Source organism: Gopherus flavomarginatus, chromosome 3 (genome assembly GCF_025201925.1).
Source record: "Gopherus flavomarginatus isolate rGopFla2 chromosome 3, rGopFla2.mat.asm, whole genome shotgun sequence".
Classification (NCBI taxonomy): domain Eukaryota; kingdom Metazoa; phylum Chordata; order Testudines; family Testudinidae; genus Gopherus; species Gopherus flavomarginatus.
Window position 1 is genome coordinate 224,065,577 of NC_066619.1, and position 25,124 is coordinate 224,090,700.

Sequence of the window (25,124 nt, forward strand, 5' to 3'; positions counted from 1 at the left end):
GAACATAAAGTGCAGAGAGAGGAGTAACACACCACTAACAAGCAGAGACAGAGAGACCCCTAACTGCTGTACTCAGGCTGCTGTTACATTCATCACAAGTCAGTAAATCTAATATTCTGAGGAGAAATCACTCATAGACTTACCATATTCTACTTACTTCCTACTACTACCCTATCTTTAGGCTCATTTATTTGAAAAACACAGATATGGGATGGGAGTCAGTGTATCTCTTGTAATTTCATAACTGTATTCTTGGAGGCACCCTAATATGTCTTAGCCTTGATTTTACAAGTGCTCAGCAATGAAAGTCGAGGGTGCTTAGCACCTCACCTAAGAGCTCAGTATCTTGAAGGATTGGGCCCTACATGAAGGTCTGTTAAAACTTCAAATGAAACCTGCCTTTAAATACATTATTTATAAGGGGCACTGTTGAGTTAAATTAAGTCCAAATTTTAAATGTTATCAAAAGAAACTTTTGCAAAATCTAATACTTTATGTTTTTCAGAAATTACAATTAAAGCAGTTGTTCTTAGTTAAACATTCCCTCAAATATCCCTCTCATTGAAACAAAAAGGAATATCATTCTCTGTTACATGGTACCCTTATTTTCTCCAGTTTTGCTTTCTCTGCTAGATAGCTGCCATCACAATCATTCTGACCTGAAAGGCAAAATATGTGACTTTCTTCGCTGGCTCACTAGTTCTACCCTTTGAATTATTTGACAGAGTGGAAGCTCTCAAACATTGCAGAAATAAGACCCTGACCAAGACACTGCCTATAAAACAGAGCTCAGACTGAATCAACTAATTTTCATTGTGCAAGTCAAGAGAAATGCAAGGAAGTGAGAAAAGAGGATACACTGACAAAACTGAATTTTAAAAAAAACTTACAATTTTAATAATGTAAGTGTTATTAATATCTTAAGTAAATGAATGTGTTTGTTAACAGCTATAATTTTTATACTGGGACTGTCCCTTGAAATAACCACAGCAGTTTGTTCTCAGGGTTACATTGTAATTTTTAAGCCATGAGAAAAAGTTATGAGTACTGCAAAGTGTTACAATCTATCAGGGATCACCTATTACCCATATATCTGTTTTATAGATTGGTTTGAACCAGATTAACTGCTTGAACGGTCTGACTGTTGAAACAAATTTTATATATATTAAAAAAACCAGTTACTAAAACTTTGCTTAGAAACATTAGAATTCATTTTATATAAATATCATGTGTTAATTAATTCAGGGCCATCTTGTGGCATTTAGACATTGGCGTGCATTAGGGGCACTACAGAGTTGTGCTGGTTCAGGGGGACCTGTGGGAGGGATCATGCTTTAGAAAGCACACATTTCATGGGCAAACTTATTCTGGCCCCTAGTTATTAGTCACATTCTTGTGACATGAACACACTATAATTAGTTAGATGGCCAAATGACACATCTGAGAGGTGAATTGCCGAGTCTCTGTAGGCATTCCTCCTCACACTTTCAGGAATGTGTGGATAGCCCTGCTTTTGGGAACTCCCATTCTGTCAGATAATTAAAAGAATAGCACTAATGGGCCTGTGAAGAAAGCTGTGTATTCGGTCTTTCAGGTCAGAACTATTGTAATGGCAGCAGAGAAGGGAAGACTGGAAAACAAGGGCACCATGTAACCTAGAATGGTATTTCTTTCAGTTTCAGCAAGAGAGAGATTTGAGATGAGAGTGCCATTTTCTTTATTATTAAGAATATCATATATAATTTATGTAATAGAATACAACCCTAATTATAATACTGTATGTATATGTATAGATACACAAAAATATATCACAAAAGACTAGACTAATTATACTGGGAGTGAACTGTATGAATGTAGAAGCTAACTTTTAAGAAATTAAAATACCTCTTTATTGATACTTGATGAACGGTGTCCTTCATACGGTATCATAGGCTCGCTTTTAATTACTATTGGAGATTTTATTCTGTCATGTCTCAGTGTCTCCTCTATATACAGTCCTGGCATTTCTTCTGTTACATCAGGTGCACATCTGTAGAAATATGAATCTTGACATTTTGGCTGACCCTCTTGGATTATTGACAGGTGCTCCTCACAGATTTCCTCTTCCTGTTCATCAGTTGCTGCTAGCATTCTGGGTAGGGAGCCACATTTAGAAGGCTCAGAGACAGCAAAAGCAGTGCTCATGGTTCCATGTGCTTTTGTAGTATCTGATAAGCGTCTGGTTTCTTTAACAGTTGGAGATCCAATAATCTCTTTCAGATCTTTATATTTTCTTTCATTCATTTTGATACCATTTGTTATGGGCTTATGTGCTGTGTCCTGAAATTGGATTGTTGGAGGAAGTGATACAAAAGTACATGCAGGGAAGGGCTGAAGAAGAGATTCAGAAGACCTGAGAGAGATCTTTGGTGACATAAATGGAACAAAATGATCATCTTTAACTTGGCAAGTGATATTAGCAGGGGGCATTGGTATAGACTGGGATGCTGTTAATGCCAAAGAATTGAGTTCCTCTAGACCACAATGAAAGCTGTCAGGAAAAGGTGGAGGAGTTGGGGCAGGCATGCTTGACGGTGGAAAATCAACAGTCAGTGACAACCATTCATTGGTGAGAGCCTGGAGATTCCCTTTATTAGAATCTGGCCAAGGAGAGGAATGATATCTGGGAGGTGGGGATGATGCTTTGGAAGCCAACTTTAGAAATAAGGAAAAGCATAGGAATTAAAAATAAACAAACAAACAAAATTGACATTGGACTAAGATATGAGTAGCTTAAGCAAAAAAAAGTTATTTGCCATCTTCTGGATTACAGGATATTATTTCAGTGAGCACAAATGTCTGAAATCATTACTACATGAATCAGAATAGCTGAAAAGATATTTGAAAAATGAATCTGTATCAGGTTCTGGCCTAGGGCTTAAATGTCAAACATCAAGACAGATCTGAGTCACGGAGTATGAAGGAAGTCTAAATTTGATCTGCTAGCATTATGTTATTTACTGCTCTATGCAAGTGAGCCTATCACAAGTTGTTATATAGTACACTCAAGTCGGCTTTGATTTTCTCAAACCATTATTTTCAGAATAGTCGTACTGTTAAAAGCACCTTGCTCACTGGGTTCCATTAAACACTAATACAAACAGAACAAACCAAATAATCTCTAATTTGCCTAATGTTAAATGTTTGCTGTACCTTCTTGTGGTGATCTTAAAGAAACATCTTAAAAACATTGCATACTTTTATTAAAGCATCAATAGCTACATAATGCACTTTTTATTTAAAATTGATGTAATTGTGAACAAATAAAATTACATATTTAGTTAAGGTACATACACTTAAATCTAATAGAATGTAGACAGTAAACAATCCTTTTTAAGATGGTGACAGCACAGTACATAGCAATATAGTTTGAGTAGCATTACATAACATTGATTGAAGTATCCTTCTGGTAAAAGAAAAGTCCTTTTGTAAGAATGATAGACTGGTGAGTCATACGTACACTGCATCTGTAGATATCCATTGCTTCAGTAAATACTGAAAATGTATTTTTTGTTACTAGTAATCCTCAAAATTAAACTGGCATGAAAAAAATATTTTAATTTCCTTGTTAGAATAATCTAAACTCTAGACTGCACATCTCTTTAATTATCTGGCTACTTTAGATTTTAAATATTACTGTAAGAAAAGAAAATAAGGCTTTATTACTTATACAGAGTTTGAACCGGAGAGTCATAGACTGGGGAGAAGAAAGCAAATTACTTACCTCCTACTGAAGTTTTCTCAAGGTAGATGGCTTTATTTTTGAGAAGTTAGATAATTCTTTGGTATAGGATTTCCTGATATCAAATCCTCTTGCAAAATTTAATAGTTTTGAGTTCCTTTGTTTTTGACAATGAACAGATCCCACATAATGCAAAGACTATTGAATTATCTCTCCCTCCCCAAACAACTGGAAGAGCCTCTAGAGGCAGAAAATGATATAATGGGTAACATGTTATATACATGAATAGGAGGAAGAATAAATAAGTAGAATCCTGAAGTGAAGCCACTGATCATGCTTGTCATAAACAGATGGTTAAGGGTTAATGTCTCTTTTACCTGTAAAGGGTTAAGAAGCTCAGTGAACCTGGCTGACACCTGACCAGAGGACCAATAGGGGGACAAGATACTTTCAAACCTTGGTGGAGGGAAGTCTTTGTTTGTGCTTTTTGTTTTGTTCGTTGTTCGCTCTCGGGACTGAGAGGGACAAGACGTACACCCAGGCTTTCCCAATCTTTCTGAATCAGTCTTTCATGTTTCAAAATAGTAAGTAATAGCCAGGCAAGGTGGATTAGTCTTATGTTTGTTTCTTAACTTGTAAATGTGTGTTTTTGCTGGAAGGATTTTTACCTCTGTTTGCTGTAACTTTGAATCTCAGGCTGGGGGTCCGGGGGTCCCTCTAGTCTATATGAATCTGAGTACCCTGTAAAGCATTTTCCATCCTGATTTTACAGAGATAATTTTTACCTTTTCTTTCTTTAATTAAAAGCTTTCTTTTTAAGAACTTGATCGATTTTTCCTTGTTTTAGAATCCAAGGGATTGACTCTGAACTCACCAGGGATTGGTGGGGGGAAAAGAGGGGGGATGGTTAATTCCTCTTTGTTTTAAGATCCAAGGAGTTTGGATCTGTGTAAGCCCCTCAAGGCAACCCAGGGAGGGGAGAGTCTGGGGGGAAAGGGAGGGGGATGGTTAATTTCTCCTTGTTTTAAGATCCAAGGAGTTTTGGATCTATGTTCCCCAAGGAAGGTTTTGGGGGAACAGAAAGTGTGCCAGACACTAAATTCTGGCTGGTGGCAGCGTACAAGATTTAAGCTAGTAATTAAGCTTAAAAGTGTTCATGCAGGTCCCCACTTTTTGTACTCTAAAGTTCAAAGTGGGGGAAAAACCTTTACAATGCTAAACCCTAGTACTAAGTTGGGAATGCTTAAGTTTACTAAAGCCTCTTCAGCTATTGTAAGAAAAGAAGACTTAAGACACTTTTTCCACACATGTAGCCTCTTCTGAATTTATAGAAGAATTAATGGATGAGAAGTTGGCTTGAGAGATTTCAGTACAGTATTTTTTCTTCCATTTGTGTCAGTGCAGCAACTGCTGCAGAAATTCCCTCTATCACATAAAAGACCCTTGATTTTTTTTCTTAGAAAACAGATATTCACTGACATGCACGTGTGTAGACATCTGTTTTAGACTCTGTGGGCCTGATTCTTCACTTCGTTACAGTTTTATAGAGAGGTAACTGACAGAATATACCCATGTTCTCACCCTACACACTATTGTAATAATCGTTGTACAAAGTAAGGTATCATTTGAAAACTCACAATTTGCTCGTCAATATTGTCCTGATAAAATACGTGTGGTAACATTGTATGTGAAGTTATAAGATTCTAGTGCAGGAGCTGGCAACCTTTCAGAAGTGGTGTGCCGAGTCTTCATTTATTCACTCTGATTTAAGGTTTTGCGTGCCGGTAATACATTTTCACCTTTTTAGAAGGTCTCTTTCACTAAGTCTATAATATATAACTAAACTATTGTTGTATGTGAAGTAAATAAGATTTTTAAAATGTTTAAGAAGCTTCATTTAAAATTAAATTAAAATGCAGAGGCCCCCAGACCGGTGGCCAGGACCTGGGCAGTGTGAGTGCCACGGAAAATCAGCTCGCTTGCCGCCTTCGGCATGCATGCCATAGGTTGCCTACCCCTGTTCTACTGCATAGTGTTATTAACACAAGTCCAAACCGAGGTTGGCAAACATGTCTGTCTCAAACAAAGGAATGTGTGCTCTCCTTCATTTGCATTTCAGCAGTAAACAGAGTCATCAAGCAGGAAGTAGGAGATAAAAGGAAGCTCAAACAGGTGAGAAAAAAGCAGCAGGGAAACTTTCCACATAAGCTTTTTGTCTCCTGTTACCCAGTTGGAAATGCTTTTCAAAAGGAGGACTAAAAATCTAAAAAGGAAGGGCAAACACCCCAAGGTACCCCACCTCTCCACTTGCCCATTGATTCTCTACACCTTTCACACCAAAAGAAGACTTCGTTGGTTCTGGGAGAAGGAGTCCTGACCTAGAGGGTTTGGTTAGTAAGACTTCTGAAAGCATATGGTGAGAAACTTTGCTTGAATCTGATATGGTTTGTTAAGTTATGCACCAGTAGCATTTTGATTTTATTTTCTTGTAACCATTTCTGATTTTTGTGCCTCATTACTTGTACTCACTTAAATTCTCTCTCTTTGTAGTTAATAAACTTGTTTTATTGTTTTATCTAATCCAATGTGTTTAAATTGAAGTACCTGGGAAACTACATTTGGCTGGCAAATTGTGTGCATATTATTTCTATTAAAGTAGTAGTGGACTTTATATAAACTTGTATTATCCAGTTGATGTCTGGGCAGTAGAGGACTTACATTGCTAGGGGATAATCTAAGACTGAGAGTCTGTTGGGGTCACCCTGCAGTATAACCAAGGCTAGTAAGAGCCATGGTGTGGCTGACTGGTTGCAGCACACACACAGATGTACTTGGGAGTGACCTGCATGCTGGAGGCTGTTTGTGAGCAGTCCAGGCTAGAAGCTACAGCAGAAAAATATTGTAAAAGGTACCCCAGGTTAGAGGGCAGGGTGATACAGTGCTCATCAGTCTGGACTGTACCCTGCTATGTCACAGTAACTGCATTGATATCACCATAAACCTGGTCTAACAGAGTGGAGAATAAGGCCCAGTGATCCTTATTGTTATATCAGAAACATCAAGTGCCTCTTTCCTGAAACTTAGCCATTTTTAATTCTCCATATTCTCAGAGATTTTGTCAAACCTGTCCATTGCTACCTCTCTTGTCAAACTCCTATGAAGTCATTAGGACAAAGTTCACTGGCACTTAGGGAGCTATGACATTTACATCAGCTGAGGATCTGTCCACTGCTATATTTATATATCTATCACAACAAAGATATTTTGAACTATCCAGCAATTAATATGAAGAAATATAGATCAGGGACAGACATTCTGTTTTCTTCTTCAAGCTCTGAGAGAGAGAGACCCTTCAATACATCCTCCAAACACCTTCTGATTCCAATCTCTTCCCCAAAAGTTGGTCTTTTCAACTTCGAAGTGAGGGAAGATGTAAAATATTTAAATATCAAAGAATTATTGGTGATTTTAACTTAAACGTGAGTCTCTCATGAACTTATGCTTTGAAACCACAGCCCAGCTCTCAATGGAATGATGAGAACCTTAGCAATGAGTTATGTGATAAAAAGCTGGAAGTAGGGGGATTTGAAGATGGCTAACTACTATAAAAATTAAATTGTTGCTACCTCCAGCCCAAAACTTATTGGGTGGGGAAAATATAGCAGCTGGCATTCCTGTTGACACACATTTGAAGACCAAGAACCATCTCCCGATCAAGAAAATCTCACATTTGATGCTATTAGTGTTTATCCATAGGCACAAAATTCAAAGGTCAGGCTTGTCCATCAGGGACACATTTTGGTAGCAGTTGGAAATCTTTAGGGAAAGTTGGGAAGCTTCTCCTATTCTAACATTGTAACTTAGCACTAATATATGAATAACTGTCAAAATATAGATAAAAAGGAGCAAGGTAATATATTAGTGACATCATGAAACAAAAATACACCAATAACTGAACAAAGAGAGCTTATAAACTATACACACAAAAAGAACATACTCTAAAGAGATAAACAAGTAAGGAAAATGAACATTTGAAGGGTTTTTTCCCCTCCTTGATGTTCAAAAAAGTTTTAGACTGATAACTCTCATTAACAGTAATTGAAACCCCATACAAAATCTTCATGTTTCTATTGCCGTTAAAGAGACTGTGTGCAAATCTTTGTGAGAAGGTAGTAACATTTCAGCAACTACATAACTGATCAAAGTCTGCTCATCATCAGAAAAGAACAGAACTTTCAATGGAAACCAACTTTTCTCCCATCAGCCAACATAATTTGTGATGGTTGCATAGATTGGAATGGAAGGGGAGTTCAAACACTTCTGAAAGGTTTGAGAGTGTTCATGACTAGGTGTAAGAAGCTGTAAAGAAGCTTGGTTTCAGGTTACAGCTATAAAGATCTGAACCTGAACTGTACTGCAACGTGATGACATTTGCATCGTTATAGCTTAACACAAGTGCTATCATGTTACAAAATCACCCCAAGGAGCCGGAACTATGACAAAAATCCATTTCTGGAGGGTGGGTGGCAAAAAGGAGGCCAGTCACACAAAAAAGTCATTGGCTGACTCCTCCTCCTTTTCCTTGCACCCAAGGATGGACAGGGACTGAAAGATCTTCTGGGCCGTGTCATTAAAAAAAGATGTTCATATTGCAACATAACAGTCCACTGAACATAACCCACAATGCTCAAATCTGTTCCAAGTTGCTAAACATGTTTTGTTCTGGTGGGATTGATTTGCTGCCCAAACTCTGCCTGGCCATTCTCTAGATAATGTAATGGGTAATGACTAGACTTGCGGAGTTTGAGATCTAAGAAAGATATTTAAAACATCTTTGGAAATTAAGCCTTTTATTTCCTAGGTTTACACTTGGAATTTTATAGACTTAGTGAAAACCAGGAAGAGGCTTAAATGCCATAGCGTATGCTAAAAAATTAAGTTGTACAATGAAAATTTGGCAATGCAACTCTATCTTCAGAAAAAGACTGAGTTTTAAATATGATTTCTGTTGGTGGGATGCATGAATTGTTAAAAATTTTACATTAAACTATTTATTGTTATTTTACCAAAGATGTACAAGATTGTATTAACACACTCTAGGCATGATGGAAAAACAAATCGTCCTTACCTTAGTTGAACTTAAATGGTGTATTCTATCACTAGAATAGCTTTGGGGTATTGGAGGATCAGGGTAGTCACCAGCACCTTTTGATGCATTCTTTTTGATGACTTCTACATAGGAAACAGGGAAGATGCCTTGTCTGTTGGTTCCTGGTATTTTACCTTCATACCAGTTTTGATCAACTCGCTTAAGAAGAATTACTCTGTCTCCCTGTAATGCATTATCAAAATTAATTATCAGTGGACAAGTGATAACTTTATTTTCTGAATAGTTTATATTTTTATCTCAACATATCACAGTATTTTTCATGGGGGTCCTTTGTGGCCCTGGTCAGAGCCTTCAGAATCTCCCCCACTTTCCTATTAACTTCACATAATGCTATTGTTCCAGCAAGAGAGGGCCTGTGTTGGTCTATGAATGCCATTCCTATACCAGATACTAAACAACAATTGAGGTGCACTTTGCTCTGCTCAGTGGGCATCTGAGTTCTGAATTCAAGCTCAGAACTTAGATGCCTACATGGCAATACACTATTGTTCCATTAGACTACTGACCTGGCCCTTTCCTGCGGTCAGTAATCATGACTGTTGTATTAATTTAAATGTTTTGCTCATCGCATTGTTTGGTTTTGTATTTTTCTTGAAAATCCAGTGAAGATTAAGAAAAAGGCCATACTGAAGTCCTTTTCTCCTTATTAAAATTTTATGGACTCCTGTTTGTTTTATGTAACATATATTTTATCATGTCTCCTGCGGGACAACTTTTTTTCTCTACCCTCCTATCTCAAAGTCCTCTTAGTTTTATGTGATTTTGTTTCTGTTGTTGATTTGTGAGTACATAAAAGCATCTCTGATTGAACAAACAAAAACAAACAAGTGCCAGCTACTCTTTCATCAAAACCAGGCTATGAAGATAGCAACTCCTGTGAATATAAAATCCAGGAGTTATAAAGATGAATGTTTACAATATTTATAAACAGAAGTTCACATTATAATGCTCATGTTTAATATTCACATTAAGAAAATTAATCCTTCACTTCAGTCTTCCTGATTTTAGGGCATACTAAACATAGTATGGGCCTGATTCAGCAAGACCGAAGTAAATGGAAAGACTCCTAGCACCTTCAATGGGTGCTGGATCAGTCCCTGAATCACCATCAATAAGGTCATGTCCTGGGCTCAGTCATGTCAGATGAAAAATAGATCAGTGTATTCCTTCCTACCAGACCATCTGGCATCAGTCTTTTTTTACCAGGAAAGTGTGATTGAGGCAGAATTGCCGTATAGATACAAATTTTTCTGTGTGTTACCAGTACAAAATCTTGTTTTGTTTGAATAGTCCTAATGGCAATGTTTTCAAGCCTGCATACCTCACGTTAAGTATCTGGATAAACAACTGATTTGCAGAGATACTGAGCACTCTTCAGCTCCCAGTCACTTCTTGTGGGTTATGAATATCACTATCATTTATTTTGGATGCTAATCATGGCTCGTGGTACCAAAATTTAAGAACCAAAGTTTGAAATTTTACATTTGCTTTACTAGTCAGTGTAGTAGGTTTTACATGGAAGATGTTTTAATATCCATATTTCTGTATTCTCTGTTCTGTGTATGAATAATGTCCTTTCATCACCAGATCATCTGGGGATTAAACATCTTATGATAAAGATGTATCACTTGGTGAAATACATTAATATTTAATATCTTGCTATGCCTAATTTGGAATTATTCCATAAATATGGTTAGATTTGTAGACTTATGTATAAGAATACCTACTGTAAATTACAATATGTTGTTGAAACAGCACGAATTAGTATTACAATTAGAAAGAAAATATTGGCGTTAAATCCAAGAAGAAATATTTCTTTAATTAGAAACTTGCACAAAATATCTTACAGCCATGATAGTAGATTCCAAACAGCACAAGTCTGTATTATAATAAAACCTCTTAAATAATACCCAAGTGTGTGACAATAATATGAGATTCAAACTTGGAATTATGGAATAGTATTTATTTAATATATTGCTGTGACATTCAGATTCCAGACAGCCCAAAGGGAAAAAGTGTCTGAACCCCAAAAGAATAAGCAACTGAAGTGGTTGCATACAATGTTATAGTGTATAATTAATTATATGTCAAGTAAGATCTTTTATGAAAGCATGTAATGTTCTGAACTTGATGGCCATTAGGAGATATTTATACAGGTTATGTATATGTAGAACATTGTAACTATATGTAGCTACATTGTAGCTAGGATGCAACTATAGCATCACTTCACAACGGGGGGTGGGGTGAAGCCAGGAGGCAGGGAGGGGCACCTCTCAGGCTAATTGTTTACATGAAACTAGCTCCAAGCACCTAGCATTGTACAAGTCAGGGAAAGACAATGGTAGTCTATTCAAGTTAATGGGAAGACACTGAGGGCTTGGCTACACTGGCACTTTACAGCGCTGCAACTTTCTCGCTCAGGGGTGTGAAAAAACACCCCCCCCCCCGAGTGCAGCAAGATACAGCGCTGTAAAGTGCCAGTGTAAACAGTGCCGCAAGGCTGGGAGCACGGCTCCCAGCACTGCAAGCTAATCCCCACGGGGAGGTGGAGTACGTGCAGCGCTGGGAGAGCTCTCTCCCAGCGCTGGCGCTGCGACCACACTCACACTTCAAAGCGCTGCTGCGGGAGCGTTCCCGGGGCAGCGCTGTGCACTTGCAAGTGTAGCCATAACCTGAAATTGAAAAAATCCCCAGCCTTGGAAAACTCAGGCCTTGTCAACACTACACTACAGGCCGACTTACAGCCACTGCAGTAATTCCTGTGTTTTTTCCATGTGCACACTACCCTCTTTCTGTCAGCGGCACGTGTCCTAACCAGGAGTGCTTGCACTGACTTAAGAGGAGCAGTGTGGAGAGCAGAGAGCCCTGGCTGCAGCTGGGCTCCAGTTGGGAGTTCTGCAGGAAGCCCACAGCCTGGGCTCTCAGCACTGCTGGGGTTCACAGCTGGAACAGCCTTCCCTCATCCGCCATCCCTCACTTCCCCCTACCCCCGCCACACTCAATTTAAAAAGGAACCCTACCAACAGTGAAACTGACACTCTTGCTAATTTCACAGCTCTGGCTGTCAGCCACTCTGACAGCCAACAAGCAATGCAAGTAACACAGTATCTATACAGACACCGCATTGCACAAACTATGTTGACCTAAGCCTTATGCCTCTCATAGAGGTGGATTTCCCAGGGCAATGTAGTGGGAGGAACATTGTAGTGTGTACGTTTACACAGAGTTTCCCTGCACTTTGTAACCATGAATTACCATAATCTGAGAGAAAGAAGAAGTAAAAACAAACCCATCAACCCTGCAAATCCTGTTCAACAGTAAGAGGTTTGAAGTGAAAGCTATCCAGAAATGGAGGTCCAGCATCTAAGTGGGGTGATGTGATGAAACACTGGATCCTCTCTATGGCAGGGTTTATGCAGGGAAACATCGCAGAGGCAATAGGTAACTTGTATTAGAAAATGGAATTTAGCTAACATAGATTCATAGATTCTAGGGTCAGAAGGGACCAATGTGATCATCTAGTCCGACCCCCTGCACAAAGCACGCCACAGAACCCTACCCATCCACTTCTATAACAAACCCCTAACCTATGCCTGAGTTACTGAAGTCTTCAAATTGTGGTTTGAAGACCTCAAGCTGCAGAGAATCCACCAGCAAGTGACCCATGCCCCACGCTGCAGGGGAAGGCGAAAAACCTCCAGGGCCTCTGCCAATCTGCCCTGGAGGAAAATTCCCTCCCGACCCCAAATATGGCGATCAGCTAAACCCTGAGCATGTGGGCAAGACTCACCAGCCAGCACTCAGAAAAGAATTCTTTGCAGTAACTCAGATCCCACCCCATCCAACATCCCATCACCAACCACTGGGCATACTTATCTGGCGATAATCAAAGATCAATTGCCAAAATAAGGCTCTCCCATCATACCATCCCTTCCATAAACTTATCAAGCTTAATCTTAAAGCCAGATATGTCTTTTGCCCCCACTACTCCCCTTGGAAGGCTGTTCCAGAACTTCACTCCTCTAATGGTTAGAAACCTTCGTCTAATTCCAAGTCTAAACTTCCTAGTGTCCAGTTTATAGCCATTCGTTCTTGTATCTACATTGGTACTTAGCTTAAATAATTCCTCTCCCTCCCTAATATTAATCCCTCTGATATATTTATAAAGAGCAAGCATATCCCTCCTCAGCCTTCTTTTGGCTAGACTAAACAAGCCAAGCTCTTTGAGTCTCCTTTCATATGACAGGTTTTCCATTCCTCGGATCATCCTAGTAGCCCGTCTCTGAACCTGTTCCAGTTTGAATTCATCCTTCTTAAACATGGGAGACCAGAACAGTATTCCAGGTGGGGTCTCACCAGTGCCTTATAAAACGGTACTAACACCTCCTTATCTTTGCTGGAAATACCTCGCCTGATGCATCCTAAAACCGCATTAGCTTTTTTAACGGCTATATCACATTGGCGGCTTATAGTCATCCTGTGATCTACCAATACCCCAAGGTCCTTCTCCTCCTCTGTTGCTTCCAACTGATGCACCCCCAATCTATATCTAAAAGTTCTTATTATTAATCCCTAAGTGCATGACCTTGCACTTTTCACTATTAAATTTCATCCTATTACTATTACGCCAGTTTACAAGGTCATCCAGATCTTCCTGTATGATATCCCAGTCCTTCTCCGTGTTAGCAATACCCCCCAGCTTTGTGTCATCCGCAAACTTTATTAGCACATTCCCGCTTTTTGTGCCAAGGTCGGTAATAAAAAGGTTAAATAAGATTGGTCCCAGAACCGATCCTTGAGGAACTCCACTAGTAACCTCTTTCCAGCCTGACAGTTCACCCTTCAGTACGACCCGTTGGAGTCTCCCCTTTAACCAGTTCCTTATCCACCTTTCAATTCTCATATTGATCCCCATCTTTTCCAATTTGACTAATAATTCCGCATGTGGAACCGTGTCAAATGCCTTACTGAAATCGAGGTAAATTAGGTCTACCGCATTTCCTTTGTCTAAATAGTCTGTCACCTTCTCAAAGAAGGAGATCAGGTTGGTTTGGCACGATCTACCTTTAGTAAAACCATGTTGTACTTTGACCCAATTACCATTGACCTCAATGTCCTTAACTACTTTCTCCTTCAAAATTTTTTCCAAGACCTTACATACTACAGATGTCAAACTAACAGGCCTATAGTTACTCGGATCACTCTTTCTCCCTTTCTTAAAGATAGGAACTACGTTAGCAATTCTCCAGTCGTACGATACAACCCCTGAGCTTACTGATTCATTAAAAATTCTCGCTAACGGGCTTGCAATTTCATGCGCCAGTTCCTTTAATATTCTCAGATGAAGATTGTCCGGGCCCTCTGATTTTGTCCCATTAAGCTGTTCAAGTATGGCTTCTACCTCAGATGTGGTAATATCCACCTCCATATCCTCATTCCTGTTTGTCATCCTTCCATTACCCCTAAGCTCCCCATTAGCCTTATTAAAGACTGAGGCAAAGTACTTATTTAGATATTGGGCCATGCCTAGGTTATCGTTAACCTCCTTTCCATCCTCAGTGTGTAACGGTCCCACTTCTTCTTTCTTTGTTTTCTTCTTATTTATATGGCTATAGAACCTTTTACTATTGGTTTTAATTCCCTTTGCATGTTTCAACTCTACTTGGCTTTTAGCCTTTCTCACTTTATCCCTACATGTTCTGACCTCACTGAGGTAGCTTTCCTTGCTAATCCCACCCTTCTTCCACTCCTTGTAGGCTTTCTGCTTTTTCTTAATCACCTCTCTGAGATGCTTGCTCATCCAGCTTGGTCTACAACTCCTGCCTATGTTTTTTTTTCCCTTTTCTTGGGATGCAGGCTTCCGATAATTTCTGCAGCTGCGACTTAAAGTAATTCCAGGCCTCTTCCACATTTAGATCCACAAGTTCTTCAGTCCAATCCACTTCCTTAACTAATTTCCTTAATTCTTTAAAGTTAGCCCTTTTGAAATCAAAAACCCTAGTCCCAGATCTATTTTTGTTTATCCTTCCATCTAGTTTGAATTGAATTAGCTCATGATCACTCGAACCAAGGTTGTCCCCTACAACCATTTCTTCTATGAGGTCCTCACTGCTCACCAAAACCAAATCTAAAATGGCATCCCCTCTTGTTGGTTCTTCAACTACTTGGTGAAGGAATCCATCAGCTATCACATCCAGAAAAATCTGATCCCTACTATTCTTGCTAGCACTTGTACTCCAGTCTATAACTTGGAAGTTAAAGTCTCCCATGATCACACATTTCCCATTAGTGTTTACTTCCTTGAAAACATTAAACAGGTCTCTATCCATATCCAAATCAGATCCCGGCGGTCTGTAGCACGCCCCAAGCACTATCTCAGGGGAGGCTCTAGTAGCTTTCTTTCCCAGTGTGATTTTTGCCCAGACAGACTCTGTCTTGTCCATTCCATCACTTCTTATTTCTTTACAGTTAACCTCCTCATTGATGTACAATGTTACTCCACCACCTTTGCCTTTATTTCTATCTTTCCTAAACAGCACATAGCCTTCAATACCTGTACTCCAGTCATGACTACTATTCCACCACGTTTCTGTTATCCCTATAATATCTGGTTTCACTTCCTGCACCAGTAGCTCTAGTTCCTCCATTTTGTTCCCTAGGCTCCTCGCATTAGTGTACAGACATCTTAATTTTTGCCGTTTGGCTTCATTTGCTGTTTGGCTTCAACATAGAAGCGTAAAGCCTGAGATTGTGTCTTCCTGTTTATTTTCTGTGCAACTTGTATTCGTTTGTTCTCCCTTACTATTTAATCTTTGACTTTTCTACTGAATAAACGTTTTCTTTATTTTTACCCCAAGCAGGTCTCTGGTATGCAAACAGTGTGAAGTGTGTGCACCAAAGTGAACTGATTGCTGGGGGCAGGTTTTACTCCTTCAGAGGTGTCAAACCAGAGAGGAAAAGTCTGAGTATCTTGTAGTTAAGAATGCAGGGAGACAGATCTGTGGGGACTTGGGATCGGAAGGGGTTGCTGAGGTCATCCTGCAAAGAGTAAGTAGGCTGGTGGAAGCCAGGGTTGAGACCTATTTGTAGGCTGTCAGGGTTCTGAGTCATAGCAGAGTAGTATTAAGGAACCCAAAGTTATAAGGCAGACTGTGACAGAACTCCTTATTGGCTTGCGTAATCCACAGTATGTCACAGGGGCTTCCAAAAATGTCCATAGACAAGCCATCAGAGTTTTAAAATCTCCTGTTATATAACCAGAACAGTGGGTGCACCTATAAAATTGCAGGCCCCACAACTGTGGTTGAGGAAAGAGGCAACTGAAAAATGTGTAGATGGATAATATACATGCAACTTGGGCAATTAGGCACCCAATTACCTGATTTGTACATGCAACTTGATGTTTGCATGTGCAAATCAGGCAAGTACAACCTAATTACCTGTTTTGCATAACACATTTACATCACTTCACAAACGTAGAGATAGATACCTGGAGATATGAAGCGAAGAAGGTTAATTAAGTTCTCTGCAAATATCCCACTAGTAGTATTTTGTTTTGTGTGTAACCCTTCTGTGATTTCAGAGTAGGTGAAACAATAGCATTTACATTCAAGTTTTTAAGTTTTATTTATAAACAGTTATTCAGTGTAGATGTTTATTTATAAACAGTTATTCAGTGTAGATGTTTTTCACTGAAGATAACTCTAGATGTTACCTTTCTCAATGATAGTTCCACATTTGTGTCTGCACTGAAATTATATTTGGCAATAGCTTCTCCAATCTCTCCAACTTGTGCTGGAGGAGGTGGCCTGGCAGGCTGTGGTTTTTCTGGGGGAGAAAGTTTCTGAAAGGAGAACATGAATTTTTTTTGCATTATTTCCATGTAATTTGTGCATCTATTTTAAAAACTAATCCCAGAAATTAAAACAACAGACCAACCTCAACATAAGAAATTGGGAAAATTCCAACTCTTCCATAGTGCTCTCCCTCATACCAGTTTTGATCTATTTTCCTGAGGATATAGACAGTATCTCCTTTCTTAAAGGACAGTTCCCTGTAACAGATTTATTTTAGTCAGACATTTGCAGATTTGTGATTGAGCTGCTCTAATTGCTTCAGAAGTTCTAGTGCTGTTTACACATGTAATTTAACAACAATTATCTGAGGAAGGAGCATCATAGCCATACTGCGTATCCCAGTGAGTAATATATAATGAAATAATTGTAAATTGCAGATTGGCACACGCAGCAATGTTTGGATTCAGAATCAGATCTGAATCTGAAACTTGGGGTATTTGGGTTTGGATTCTGGTTTTGGTCCACTAAAGAGATAGGCCTGATCTACATCATAGCCCCAAATACATGTGGATCTGCATGCAAGTTCGGTGTCTTCTGTCCCTCCTGTGTGGATGCTACTTCAGCTGCTGATCCATAGGTGGACAGGAGAGCCTTTTGTTGCTCCCTTTTATAAAAGCAGAAAGGTTCACTACACTGCACATTCCTGCCATATCTCCATGAATTACCTTACTCTACCCCAACTAGTTGGCTCAGGCACCCTCCTGCCCTGACCCACTCATCCCACTCTGCATGGTTCACTGGTTTAAAGGACAAGATTATGTTCTGTATAAACAAACATTCCATTTACTGTGCATGAAGATTCAGTCAATAGCTATCTTCATGTGAATTACTAATACAGGTGCACATAACAGTCCTTTATATTTAGGTCAAAAGGGCATCAAAAGACATGATGAGAGGTCTATGTCATTGTTCAAATGTAAAAGTTATTGTCAGGATAGTTTTTGAATAGCTTTTGATCTCAACTGTTTGTAATACTCTAAGAAATATGAAATAATTTTCCTTTCCCTATCAAATTTATCTTCTCTTCTTTAAATACAAGTTCAAATTCTATTTTCATTTACAACCACTTAACTCAATGAACTTCAGTGGAGTTATGTTACTATTAATGAGAGCAGAATTTGGTCCACTCTATTTTTTTTTGTCCTGATTCTCACAGAATGTACCCCTTTGAAATGGGTCTATGTTGAAAATCTTGGTCAAGATTTTAAAAGCTGGCTAGTGATTTTGGTTGGCTCAGGTTTTGGTGCCCAAATTGGCAAGTGCTTAGCACTTTCTGAGAATCAAGTCCCTTTAAAGTATCTCAAGTTGGACACCCCAAAATTCAGGTATCCAATATCACTAGTGACTTGAAAATCTTGGCCACTGTCTTCTCTCCTATATTATCCCTCTACTTTTCAAGCTCCACATCCCCTAACCTACTCCGCACACACTTCCAGATGCCCTTAAGTTTAAAGACCTGGAGCATAATTTAGGTGACATAATGTTAGCCCCTCATTTATGAAAAAAATGGGATAAACACTGGGGATCTTATGAGACAACATGGATGATGGAATGTAGGTGCTCTTTTGGATCTTTTATAGTCTACAGCAAGGCTCAGCAACCTTTCAGAAGTGGTGTGCCGAGTCTTCATTTATTCACTCTAATTTAAGGTTTTGTATGCCAGTAATACATTTTAACATCTTTCTCTAAGTCTATAATATATAACTAAACTATTGTTATATGTAAAGTAAATAAGGTTTTTAAAACGTTTAAGAAGCTTCATTTAAAATTAAATTAAAATGCAGAGCCCCCTGGACTGGTGGCCAGGACAACAGGGTAAAAATATGTGCTGAGGATGCAAAGCCACTCCCACATTTGAACAAATATCAGTGTTTCATCATTCAAACATTTTAAATAAGAAATGGCTTCTTACACAGCTTACTTATTCATGGGCTACTGCTTAGGCAGAGCAGAGTTCTGGGTAGCTTCTTGAGGCTGGTATCCCTCAACAGAAATGTACTGCTGACACTGTCACAGTCTTTGACCATTGGTTGAGACAGGTGTCTGAGACAGGTATTAAAAAGGTTGCCCTTGCATTCATACATACTCTTAACTAACAAAACTTTAATACTTACTTAGAGGTCTGAGCCTTAAAGTCATATACAGCTCTAGCTGGCAGCCTCTGAAAAGCAAAGTAATTAATACTTACATGTAATATTATCATATTATAAAAATAATGTTTAGCCTGTAAAAATATAAACCAAGATTTTCAAAGATGGGTGCCTAAAGGTTACACTTCTTTTAAATCCATATTCAAACACTTGCATGCGTGGGTTTATTTTCAAAAGCATGCAGTACCCTCTGAAGTAAATGGGTATTGCTGAGTGCTCAGGACTTTTGAAAAGAAAACCATTTATGTAGGTGCCTAAAAATAGACATAAGAACCTAACATTAGGCAGGCATTTTTAACATTTTACCTTTATATTTAAAGTAAGCAAAGTCAGCATACTTCTGCAATGTTCTACTTCTCTAATCTTTTTCCGTGAGAGTCATCTTGAGAATTGCTTATAACATTAGTAGTTACATAGTTTCAGACTGAAATGTGATTTTCAATTTGATTAGGAAGGAATAGCAGAACATTGTCCCTGCACTTGGAACCTGCCTTTTTTCCCATTAATTAGTTCACACTGTGGCAGTTTCTTTCAGTGAAGAACAAGAACTAGACTCCGCTCTACTTGAAGTTCTGGAACAGCCTTCCAAGGGGAGTAGTGGGGGCAAAAGACATATCTGGCTTTAAGACTAAGCTTGATAAGTTTATGGAAGGGATGGTATGATGGGATAGCTTAATTTTGGCAATTGATCTTTGATTATCAGCAGGTAAGTATGCCCAGTGGTCTGTGATGGGATGTTAGATGGGATGGGATCTGAGTTACTGCAGAGAATTCTTTCCTGAGTGCTGGCTGGTGAGTCTTGTCCACATGCTCAGGGTTTAGCTGATCGCCATATTTGGGGTCGGGAAGGAATTTTCCTCCGGGGCAGATTGGCAGAGGCCCTGGAGGTTTTTCGCCTTCCTCTGCAGCGTGGGGCATGGGTCACTTGCTGGTGGGTTCTCTGCAGCTTGAGGTCTTCAAACCACAATTTGAAGACTTCAATAACTCAGACATAGGTTAGGGGTTTGTTATAGAAGTGGATGGGTAGGATTCTGTGGCCTGCTTTGTGCAGGAGGTCAGACTAGATGATCATATTGGTCCCTTCTGACCCTAAAGTCTATGAGTCTACTTCTCCCAATAGGAGTTACATAATAGTAGTCTTATGAAACCTAGGACCTAGTAGGTCTGATCTCAAATCTCCTAGATAATAACATTATATGCTACCATTAAACCAGCAGATTGGCCCAAAGCAATGGTTCTTAAGCTATGGTCCCATGACCATTCATTGCCTGAGGAGAGCTGACTGACACCCTGTGACCAACTCACCTTGTTCTTGGCTACTAAATTACAATAAAAGGCAGTTTAAAATAAATTAAATACTTTCTTACTACTAGTCTCCCATGTCGTGAGAGGGAGAGAACATGGTCTGTCTCATTGTGAAGGACAGGGTAGTCAGTCTGTGAACTCATGAGTGAGGGGGAAGATGATACACAAGATAAATCTCTGTATAAATGTGGCTCTATGAAAAAGCTGAACCACCTCTGGTCTAAAGACATTGTTTGGTTTATGAGAATTTACCCGCCTCAATTGCAATGGGAGAAAAACCCTCAAAAAAAAGTTTGGAGAGGTTCTTGGTTCTAAAACTAGAAAAGTTCTAAAATAAACTCAATAATACATTCCACACATACATTCCAGGGTCTCCCATTCCTTCTACTATGCTGGCATTTCATGCTGCCTTTATGCTTTCTCTCTCTTTTTAAGGTTTTAATTTTTTTTGTCTGAAGCATAAGCAATCACTATGTAATTAGAATAATCAATTAAAAAATTTTGCCATAGAAATTAGGGACAGTGCTGAAAGTACTCAAACAGACTCTTACATAGGAAAAAACAGAAGTGATTTTGGAGCAGAAATCTTCTTCCTGGCAGCCCTAAAAGCACCTGAGACAGTTACTCAGTATATTAGCCTGCACAGTCATTGGTTTTCATCAGAGCCTTCACAGTAGAACTGCCATTTTTCTCTAGATTATTGTCCCATCTGCCATCTCTCAGTCCTTTCTGACATAAAATATCAGCAGACCCCCTGCAGGAGTGTCCTGGTCTATTTAAACATCAGCAGAAAATACAATTTCATCTTAAGTACTAATCATTAAAGAAAGATAAATATGTTGTTCTTCATGCAACATTAAAAACAATTTCTATTACCCTATCTTCAGGACTGGTTGTCTAAATGCTCCTATGATCGTCATCATTACAGTTTTTTAACATCACACAAAACTTTATCTTGTAAATGTTATTGGATTGTCTCATAAATGCTATTTTGGCTTTGGATGCCGCTCAGTTATTCATCCCTGTTTAACTACCTCTCTGTCTGGAATTCCTCTTCTCTCCCGTGGAGTACATCGACCGACATCAGTCAAAGCAGAAGAATAGATCCCAGGAGACTCCTGGTCTACTGCAAATAAAATGTCATTGCATGAATCTTAAGTCGGAAGCAAGTTAATTCTGCGGTGCTGCTACATTTTATTTAAAGGGAAACTACACCTAGAAATGGAGTGCTTTTCATTCCCCTTTAACAGAAAAATTACATGACATTAATGATATATCCTTTTTAAAGGGAAAAAACAGACAATAAATCCCTACCACAAATGTTCATCTGACCCACAGTAGAGATGGAGTATAGTTCCTGCACTATCAACATAAACAAATACATCTTGGGTTCAAATACAGAAGGGTTCAAGAAACATGTCTGAGTCATAACAATGTAAACACATAATTACATGCATGGATGGTGTTTAAAGCATGCCACAATGAGAGAAAGCTTAACAAGATTTTTTTTCTGCAATATGGATTTCCCTTTTACCTGAGCCATTCATTAAGTTGCACGTGGAAAATTAAAAGTCTGTTATTGTCATAAAATAACTTTTTATGTTAAGATACGGAGTATAAATCATTACTTACCAGTCTGAGTGGCATATTTGCTGTAAAGCACAGTTTGCTATTGTCATTATGTGCATATTTACTTTAATAAATTTTGAAAAAATAAAATAAAATGAAGAGTTCTTAAATGAAAGTCTTGCACTCAATATGGTCCTGTGGGCTGCTTGTGTGAAATTAAAACAAAGGGAATTATTTCAAGCCTATGGAAATTTTGGAGATTGAATGAACCATCTCCTCTTACTCATGAGAGTTCCGCTACTGTATTTTCCTAGTGCCACATTGACATCTGCTAGTGAAGAGTACAATAATAATGTTTGCTTCTCTTTTTTCAGTTCACATGATCTGTTCCTACGCAGCCTCTCTCTCTGTCAAGAAGTACTACTGAGAACAAAGAACTGAAAGCATTTAATTCATCACTTTGGGGTCAAACTTCTTTGACTCTTACAGAAAAACCAGAGATCTCAATGCTCTCTGGTGTACTGTACTCTAAAAAGCATAGCTCTAAGGCAACTGATGTATAATGGAGGTTTGTAGAGAAGTGATGGGGAGTGGAAAGGTGTATTAATTGCCCATCATAAACTTACTCACAGCAGCAGGTACATTGTGGCAATTCTGGAAATCCCTTAAACATGCATAAGTGCTTTCCTGGATTAGGGGTACTTTCCTGAATGTGGGCCTATGTTCCCCGCACAGGCATAAAGTCTCCAGGTGTTGGGATATATGCACTGTATCTTTAAAACTATAGTAGTAAGCCAGGTAGGAAGGGTACTGAGAAGGTTTTGGCCAGAAACACTGCAGTGGAGCAGAGCAAACACTGCAGCTTAAGGATTAACACAGTTTAGTTTATTTCACTAAAGTTCCTTGTTCTAAGATATAAGAAGGCCTTCTGTGATTCTTTATGACATGACACCAGAGACCTCTGCACAGGTATTCTCTTCCCTTTCTTTCAGTGCAGCTATGCCTCACAGAAACACAATTGGTCCCACAATACATAGCATGGAATGAAGCACATATTAGCATAATGCTTTGGTTATCATCAGCTTGGGTACGAGGCCAATGGAACATCCTGCTAACATGCATTGTATACTATATATTAAGGAACTGAGTGTCACTGCAATACTTCCATCTTCATCATATCAGGTCCTGCATCGTCACTGAAGCCATTATATGCAACGGTTATTTTTTAAGTTGTGAATTTCCAATCTGTTAAGGTTTGGATTGGTGGTCATTTTATTTAAGCAACCCTAGCAGTTACACAAAATAGCTTTGAAATTGTACACATCTATCAGTATTATGGAATTTCTGTCCAATCCATACAATGGGCACTGAACTTCCCTTGCTCTTTTGGGTCACCTTTGTGTGTGTGTCTGAAGGGGGAGCAAAGCAGTAGTAGCCAATGGGAGGGTTACTGAGCCATTCTACCTGTGCAGGGAAAATTGCCGGAGGGATTAGAGGCAGCATGTTCAGCAGTTACTTCTTTCTGCTGCTCCAAAATAGAGTGGTGTGTGCTCTGTAAGGGTCAAGCTGCTGGAGGGCTGAGCGTACCCGCAGGGCTAGAGACACCCTTATAGTAGGTTAGTCAGTTGGCAGCCAATATCTTGTCCTGTTCCTGCCCTGGTATTCTAGGGTGCTCCCTGTCCCCTTTTCACCAATATCACATGTATAAAAGACAAGCTATAATTTAAATCTGTAAATATTATGAGGGCGGGGAGACACGATACCTGGTAGGTCATGTTTGATATGACATCCTGTTGACTAGGGCAGGATTCTAAATGGGGACTGAAACACTATGGAGAGACTGTACTTTGCTGCTTCTCAGAGCAAGGAGAACAGTACACACCTAACTATGCTTGCCAGTGATAGCAACATGCTTGCTAGCTGGCTGGGCTGCTGGACATGCCCCTCTCCCTGCCGTCGATATCCTACTGCAGACACGATGGATGGACAAGAGGGCTAGTTGTGATACCTCCTACTGCTCTTAAGTCCTGGGGAGAGATCCCTCTCTCCTGTTTTCTTGGTTCCTTTCTTGGGCAGGATTTTGCTGATAAACTGAAGTGTAGAATTTCAATATCAATATAGTATGAAAAGTGCATTTCATATAAAACATATAACTCAGCTTAAAATAATGTGGACTGCAAAAAATTATTTTAAGAAACGCACAAGGACAGGACACAAAATGGTAAAGTTCCTGAGATCATTATTTCCAGAAGAAAACCTGTTTGGAGCTATATTTGAAAAAATAGGGACAGATTGAGCTTTCACTTACTTCAGTGTAAATCTAGGGTAAGCCCAGTGACTTCAAAGGAGTTGCTTCCAATTTGTGCAAATACAAATGAGAGCTGCATCTAAATCCTTTTATACACATTTCTGGTTCTGTTTATAATGACTCATTATGATTCAATGCCAGGAAATAATTGAAGACATTTCAAAACCATGACTGATGAAACTAATGATGTTTTGCAAGAGAGGTTTTACTGACTCCATTGTGTATTTTATTTAACTCATTAAGATAACACAGCAGTAGTCTTGCAGAATACACTGGATATTTTTTAGCAAATGTGGCACTAGCAAAAATTTCAGCACAGGACAAGAATGTTAAAGAAAAAATAAGAGTAGTATACTCCACAATTTATATTAGAAAGCCATAGATTTCCCCCTGCTTCAATTACATGATTTCCGGAATAGCCTTATAAAGTGATAATCATAATAACTGAAGAGACACCTTTAAAGAGGGTATGTCTAAAACCAGAATTCTTTGGCAGTCCATTTTGTCATTCTTACCTTGAGTAGTTTGATCACTTTTTAAAATAAAAAACTCAGGTTTGAAATGTCTTTACAAAAGACATTCAATTCTCTGAGTCTGCCAGTAGATACATCTGTGCACACATGCTGTTACAGTAGTTTGCTTACAGGGAATATCACGGGCAGTCAAACTTTAAAAAATATTTTAAACTCAAGCAATGATTAAAAAAAAAGAGAGAGAGAAATAGAACAATGAACTCCTCATGGTATGAACTTTAAAACAGAATTCCTGTCAAGAGAGATCAGTTTCTACTCATATTCACCTTGACAGTATCTTTCAAGTTTTGATTATTTTCATTTTCTGTTTGCCATTTCAAAGGGATAGTGTCTCTCTCAAAATTTAATGGAGACACTTTACATTCAATAATTTTGCTGCCATGGAAATTGCAAAATGTATCATTTCAGCAGTGGAAACGGAACCTTCATTAAAAATAGCCTAGAGTTCTATTCACAAAAAAGTTGTGTTGCTCAAAGGTAGCAACATTTGTGACAGAACTGAATACAATTTT

General features: G+C 38.9%; 1 protein-coding gene across 2 annotated transcripts in view; it reads right to left on the reverse strand.

Annotated features, from left to right (window-relative positions):
* Positions 1 to 25,124, reverse strand: part of SORBS2 (sorbin and SH3 domain containing 2) — a 240,325-nt gene that overhangs the window by 16,845 nt on the left and 198,356 nt on the right. Inside the window, exons 19-24 of one of the 2 annotated variants that reach the window (XM_050947268.1) lie at positions 21,237 to 21,328; positions 18,862 to 18,908; positions 16,830 to 16,944; positions 16,606 to 16,734; positions 8,850 to 9,053; positions 1,885 to 2,694 (exon numbers count right to left, since the gene is read on the reverse strand). In XM_050947268.1, coding sequence (XP_050803225.1) covers positions 1,885 to 2,694; positions 8,850 to 9,053; positions 16,606 to 16,734; positions 16,830 to 16,944; positions 18,862 to 18,908; positions 21,237 to 21,328 — 1,397 coding nt within the window. The remainder of the gene's footprint in view (positions 1 to 1,884; positions 2,695 to 8,849; positions 9,054 to 16,605; positions 16,735 to 16,829; positions 16,945 to 18,861; positions 18,909 to 21,236; positions 21,329 to 25,124) is intronic. The other variant, XM_050947269.1, reaches the window with a different exon arrangement.